The 7,053-nt window shown below is 31.8% G+C and overlaps 1 protein-coding gene across 1 annotated transcript; it reads right to left on the reverse strand.

Annotated features, from left to right (window-relative positions):
• Nucleotides 1-258: 258 nt before the first annotated feature.
• LOC11427482 (UDP-glucose 4-epimerase GEPI48) lies at nucleotides 259-4,186 on the reverse strand. The gene is made up of 9 exons (NM_001420948.1): nucleotides 3,740-4,186; nucleotides 3,272-3,321; nucleotides 2,786-2,921; nucleotides 2,580-2,681; nucleotides 2,105-2,332; nucleotides 1,807-1,885; nucleotides 1,609-1,691; nucleotides 1,049-1,140; nucleotides 259-849 (listed from the first exon to the last, which is right to left on the reverse strand). The coding sequence occupies exons 1-9, from the start codon at nucleotides 4,052-4,054 to the stop codon at nucleotides 756-758; spliced, it is 1,179 nt and encodes a 392-aa protein (NP_001407877.1). The 5' UTR covers nucleotides 4,055-4,186; the 3' UTR covers nucleotides 259-755.
• Between the last annotated feature and the right edge of the window lie 2,867 nt (nucleotides 4,187-7,053).

Genomic DNA, 7,053 nt, shown 5'->3' on the forward strand with positions numbered 1-7,053 from the left:
GCTGTGACTTCCAATTTAATTTTAGCTAAATGAACATCTGATATAGTTTAAGTCTTTCCTCAAAGTTGCTTTGATACCACTTCTACAAAATTATACCCAAAATACAGAAATTTATAATAATCTGGCAAATTGAGTGTAAAGTTTACTTTGACTGCAATTTTGGTTGTGGTTTATACCCCGACTTACAGAATATAGGCAATTACTCATAATGATTGTGCAAGAGTAAGCTTAAACCAAAAAGGTTATTTTAACAAGAAATTTCTGACTAAAGGCATACTTTTATTGTCGTTAATAAACGCTTAGTAACTGCAGAAATGAGCTGGTGACCAGCAAATACACAAATTTTCATAAAATGCTTGGTAGTGCTAAATATGAAAGCTTAATCTAACATAACACGATAAGAGTATTTGCTGGTTATCATATCATATATAAATAAAATACATAGTTTAGATTTACAAAAGAGGACGCCGTCAAGTTCATGTAGAACATGATAGAATCCTTATATATTAATAATAACCTATAACCTGTAAGGTGGAGCCTAGATATAACCTGTAAACTATAGTATGGTAAATCACTACTTCTTTACTTTGTAACTAGAAATCACAATAGTACTTGTCTCCTTTAAAAGGCTATAAGAGAAAAAGAGCTTCAGAGAAAACTAATAAATTCACAGGACCTATGGTGATTGATGTGGCAGAGTTCAGAAAGAAAAGAAAAAAAACCCAAGATCATAACATATTTAATCATGGTCAACTTTAATTTGTGGAATCAGGAGATCCATAGCCGTAAGGGTTTTTGCTAGCCCAATTCCATTGATCACGGCACATTTCATCAATTCCATATTTTGCCCTGCCACATCAAATAATTTTTTTTTTAGAGAATAATAGAATATAAAGGGGTAGGAGAAAGAAGAATACCACCAAACCACACCCAGATATATCATAAAGATTAAAATGTTCGATAACATGATAACTATTAATAAGATGATGCCCAGTTCTTACAAGATATTACAAAGGAAAGCCTGACCAGTTAGATAAGGAACACTTACTTCCACTTAAGTTCTCTTTCAGCTTTTTTTGTTGATGCATAAACAATTTCAGCATCACCAGGTCTACGGCCAGCCTTCACAAGTGGAATTTTCTGAAAACATAAGTAATCAGGAGAATTATTATTATACATGCACTGAAAATTAGCTCAATGTTATACATGATTTGGTTCAACGTGGTCTAGATTTTCATCATATATAAAAAGTAACCGTGATTGTCAATTAAAGATTAAGTTAGATAGAAAGAATCCTAGAGGGAAATTATTTGATTCCTATAACATTTGGTAGCCACTTCGCATGTCTCTATCTATATCACTCCATAAAGAAAAGGGAGGCAAATGAGATTACAGAGCAACCGGTCTGTCTTAGAGAAGCTGCATATCCTTAACTACAGTTAGGGCAATTCATATTCGAACACAAAATATCTTGGCTAAATTTTCAGAACAGCTCACCCCGCAAAGAAATAAACGCATGTGAGCAACAGTATTTTTGTTTTGAAAGCTGGAATTAAAGTTGACAACAAGGATAAAGGTGACAGATAGGAGACCAGATAAAGTTATTACCTTTCCAGATGCCTTCTCAAAAGCTCTAACCATCTCCAAAACTGATGTTCCCTTTCCTGTCCCCAAGTTATAAACGTCACAACCTGTACAGACATACAGAGCATGAATATTAAAGACATAAGATACCACTGCCTCAAAATTTTCCAATAACATGAGTAAGTTTTAGAAGGTAAGATAATGATATATTTGGAATAATACCTATGTCAGCTTCTTCTAGTTTACGCAATGCAGCAATATGGCCATCAGCTAAATCAACAACATGAATGTAATCCCGAACCTGAGAATAAGGTAAGAACTATCCAGTAAGATCCATAGTGAAGAAATAAAAAATATACCTTAAAAATGGTAAATAAATGCATGCAACCAACAGAACCATCCAATGAGGACAGACAGTTTGTACAAGCAAAATTTCTAACAGGGTACAAACGGGATGACGAAGAGCACTGATGCACATGAAATAATCAAAACGGAAAAGTTGAAGTGAATGATAACATACCCCAGTACCATCAACTGTTTTATAATCATTTCCAAAAACTGTCAGTGCAGGACGTCTGCCAACCGCTACTTGCTGAATAAATGGCATAAGATTATTTGGAATCCCGTGAGGATCCTCCCCAATATAACCACTAGGGTGTGCACCCACTGGGTTGAAGTATCTCAATAACATTATTTTCCAATCTGGATCAGCACGATTGACATCACGACAGATTTCTTCAATGGTGAGCTGAATGAGAAACATCTCATCAGTAAACTAATTAAAATGAAGATCTTTTTTCTTCTAATAAAAACAGAAAATCATTCAAACAAACAGAAGATAATTACAACGAATTTGAAGGAATCCTCCTTAGATTATTCATCAACTTCAAAATGATATTTTATACATAACCAAACATAGATGGCAGAGACAGAAATTTAAAGTCAAAACCAGTTTCAGCTTCCAACAAATGCCCTAAATAATTTCCTAATCATACCTTGGTTCGTCCATATGGGTTTGCTGCTGACAGAGGAAACTCTTCAGTACATGGAACCTCCTTTGGCCAACCATATACAGTGGCTGAAGATGAGAACACAAGCTGAAATCATTCAAATAAAAAAAAAAAAATCAGTGAGATAAAAAAATGCAAAGTTATTTAATTTTGAAAGTTTGCATCTCATCCAAAAACAGGAAGGAACTTACCTTCTTGCATCCATGAGCAGCCATGACTTCCAAAAGAGTGATTGTCCCAATCAAGTTGTTGTTGTAGTAGAGTAACGGTTTCTGCACACTTTCTCCCACTGCTTTCATTCCAGCAAAATGTATAACTGCATCAAACCTACAATAAAAGAATAGAAAGTGTTAAGAAACAGTTATAACATCAACTATCAACTACTCCTATCATGTACAATTACTAGATAACATGAAGCACCAAATGGAAGGCGCCCATTTTTTAATTATTGTTAAAGAAACATCAGTCATACTCAAAAATGATTTTTTTTGGGTGAAATAGCCTAGTGACGAGAATATCACGCATTAAATGTGGATTCGCGAGCGAACCCGCACCCCAATTTATCTAATGTCTTTGCAGGCTGCAGCTACTAATTGAGTGGTACTTACTGAATCAATCATACTCTACTTACTGAGCAGCAAAATAAAAAGGAAAAAAACACTTGATATAATCCTTACTTGGTGGAAGAAAAAATTTGCTCAAGTGCAGCCTTGTCGCGGAGGTCTACCTGCAGAGTTACATAAAATATGTAGAGTTAAATTATTAAACAGATAAGCAAAATGTCTCATAAACAATTTACTGAACAGAATTAACATGAAAAGGCAAATTTTTAAGAGTTAAATTAGACATGACAGAAAGCTCAAAAGCAATATTTGGATCTGTCAACAATTCTAAACAAGCCGTGCCCCAAAAATTACATCAAATTACAAAACTTCACCTTTTCCAAATTTTTTTATCAAGGACTAAACTAAGCACAAAACTTTAGCTTTTTCAAACCCACCGCCATCACAAAATCAAAATATCAACGAATTGTAAAAATACAAACAGCAAGAAAAAATTAATAAACCTAAATTCAGAAAATTATCAATATCTAAAATTAAAAAACGCTGCAACCAATCAAAATTGAGCAAAAAAAAAAAGAGCACCTTGTGAAAATTGAGGTTTTTCCCAAATTCAGCAGCGAGTTCCTTAACTCTACGAACAGCAACTTCAGAGGAATTATCAAGATTATCAACGATGACAGTTTTGAAACCGCCGAGTAAGAGCTGAAGAACGGTGTGGCTACCGATGTAACCGGCACCGCCGGTAACTAGAACGGTTTTGTTTTGCGTCATGAGAGAAGCAGAATTAGAATTACTACCGTTTTGGGTTTGGAATGAAGAATTCTTAGAAGGTGATAGAAAACGTGAAGAGTTTAAAGGAGAAGAGGTGCCATTAGTGATGCCGACGCGAGAAGCCATTGAAGCGAGAATTGTGTGATACGTTCCGAAAGTTATGTGATTTGATTTAATATGAATATGAATATGAATATGAGGAATATACTGTGCTATGGGAATGAAATGAAGAAAGAAGAATATTTATGGTGATTGGGGGAGAGAGTAACAGATCATCCACGTGGATTTCCAGTGTGTTCGGTTTACTTTTAGACTAGACTTTCTTTCTTTTTTTTTTTTTAAGAAAAGACTTTCTTTCTTTTTGTTTATATTACTAATTACTGCTACCTCCGTGCCTTTTTAATTATCATTTTTGACATTTTACATAAACCAAGACAATCAATAATTGTTACTATTTTGATGCAATAAGTTATACTTTTACTATAATGACCTTATTAATTTAACATCTCATTTCATATATTTCTCTCTCCGCAATAAATAACTAAGGATAATATTGGCAAAACAACATTTAATGTTGCATTGAACTTTGAAAGTAACAATTAAATAAGAACAAAAAATTTCTTTAAAAGAGACACTTAAAAAGGAACGGAAAGAATAATAACTTACTTTCTTTGTGTATAATCACGTCTACGTCACTCTAATCAACTTTCTTAACCTCTCACTTTTTTCAACACCAATTTAGTTTCATCATTGGTTTCATTACCCAATAAGAAATTGAGACTCCGACAATTTTAAATCCGGATAATAATGTTTTCTTTTTAACGAGTAGTTAAGATAATAATTGTCTGAACTTTTACCCAACACATCATTTTTATATTCAACCAATTAAAATTTAGCATCTCATTGAAATAATAAAAAAAATATATCATAATTTTTTCTCATTATTTTTACAGCAATGCTATTTCCTACGAAATATGGAACAATGAAATCCATGACACACAGTGCAATGCATTTATCTCTAGTATTTTTTATTTTTTTTTTGGTAGATGGCCGAAATGGCAAAACCATTATAAACTTAGTATTTTTTTGTTATTAAGAAAAAAAAACATAAAATTGGGGTTTGGTGGAAAACACGGTGGTGTCGGTCTAATTCTTGTTTTTCGTGGATTTAGTCTTCGTGGGATCAGGCATTTCCCTTATTTTTAATATTTCTCTAACCTTTTTTCACTTTTTTTAACCGACAAGAACCACCCACCACCATTTATGTTTTCATTTCCTTGATTAAAATCACACTTTTTTTAAAGTTAAGAACATGTGTCATTTTTTTATTGGTTTGGTGTAACAATGATGTGTTGGCTGAGAGTTCATGCAAGAATATCTCTTTATCAAAATCACAAAATAGTTTTTAATTACGTATATTTTTAATTAAAATAGTCTTTAATATTAAAATAGTTCATCACTTTTGTCAAAAAAATAAATTAAAATAGTTCTTCAATATTGACATTAACCTTTTTTATATAGAGATTGAAATGACAATAAGTAAATATTTATATGGATTGATATAATAATAAATGAACATATTGAATGACTAACAAAGCATTTTTTTTTTTGGTTACAATGCTAACAAAGCATTTTAGAAGTAAATGACTATTTTGAATAATATGATGCACATTTATAAAACTATTTTGACATTTCGATACATCGGAGCATTGTTATGGCTACTAGTTACACATTTAAAGACCAAAATGAATATTACATTGGAAAAAAGAAAGAAGGATTTCCTCAATTGATCAACGAGCTTTACTTAATGATAATTTTTTAAATGAAAAAGAAGAAAAAAAAAAACCGAGTTTAATTCTTGAAATGAAATTTCTTTTAATTTTTGCAATCCTTCAGGAATGCATCGCTGTTGATTTCATTAGAAAAAAAATAAATTTTAAGCAATCCTTCAGAGCATTAGTGTTGAATTCTTCATAAATTCATTGAAATTTTTTGTTTATGCAATCATTCAGGGATGCATTAGTACTAGTGTTGATTCGTTCAGAAATTCATTAAGGAAATTTTGTTCAAGCAATCCTTCAAGGATGCATTAGTATTGAATTCTTCATAAATTCATTAGAAAATTGAGTTTCTTTATTTCTTTTTTAAGCAATCCTTGAAGGATGGATGAATGTTGAATTAAAATAAATAAACACTATATAATTTGCATAACTACAATTATGTGTATCTATAAGGCACTAATTCCTTTTGATGGAATTGTGAATAAATAGAAACGATTATAGAGAGAAGGAAAGAAAGAGAGAATATAGAGAAATATTATTATTATGTGGTGTACATAAGAAGGTTACAAATGAGCTCTATTTATATGGAAATAGATTAACTTATAGACTAAGCCCCGATAATCTAATCGTTAACTTATTAACTCTTTGCTATTTGAACATCCATGGTTAATGTTTATAACAATGTACAAATCAAATATGTAATATTTGGTTGATGTATCCTAACATATCTTGACGCATTTGTGCTTCTTAGACAAATCAATCATAATTGAATTTGCTTGTGAATTTTTGGACTTGTAACTTTAGTATTGAACAGTACTAAATCTCTCGAACTGAATGATTAGATAAGGCAAGATTGAGCTTTATGCGTCAAATAAATATAACTCTCTCTATTCCTCAACATACGTTTATTGAACCAAGTGACTTCCAGTGATGGTAAAATAGACGACTATTTCAATGACATATGCTCGGATAGTTATACATTAGGATAGACTTACCCGCTATTCCTAACTTGATAGAATATATACATGGTTTAAACCTTGAATAGGAATTTGGACTAAATCAAAAGATCATTTGTAGAACACTGCATCGTCGACAAAAGCATTAAGAGCATATTCACTAAAGATTATATTAAATGCATGAATCGTATAAAACCAAAATAGAATAACGGTACTAAATAGAATTCTAACTATTTATTTATAATCCTAACACAAAAGAGAGTTTAATTACTCATGGAGAGCATAACTAACAAAAGAAGGTTGATACATATTGGAGAAACATCAACAAGCTTGAATCCAAGCTCCGTAGCTCTCATTTGGTTGCTCACGCCTTCTCAATTTGCTCTCT

The sequence above is a fragment of the Medicago truncatula genome, chromosome 5 (assembly GCF_003473485.1).
Source record: "Medicago truncatula cultivar Jemalong A17 chromosome 5, MtrunA17r5.0-ANR, whole genome shotgun sequence".
NCBI classification, from domain to species: Eukaryota; Viridiplantae; Streptophyta; class Magnoliopsida; order Fabales; family Fabaceae; genus Medicago; species Medicago truncatula.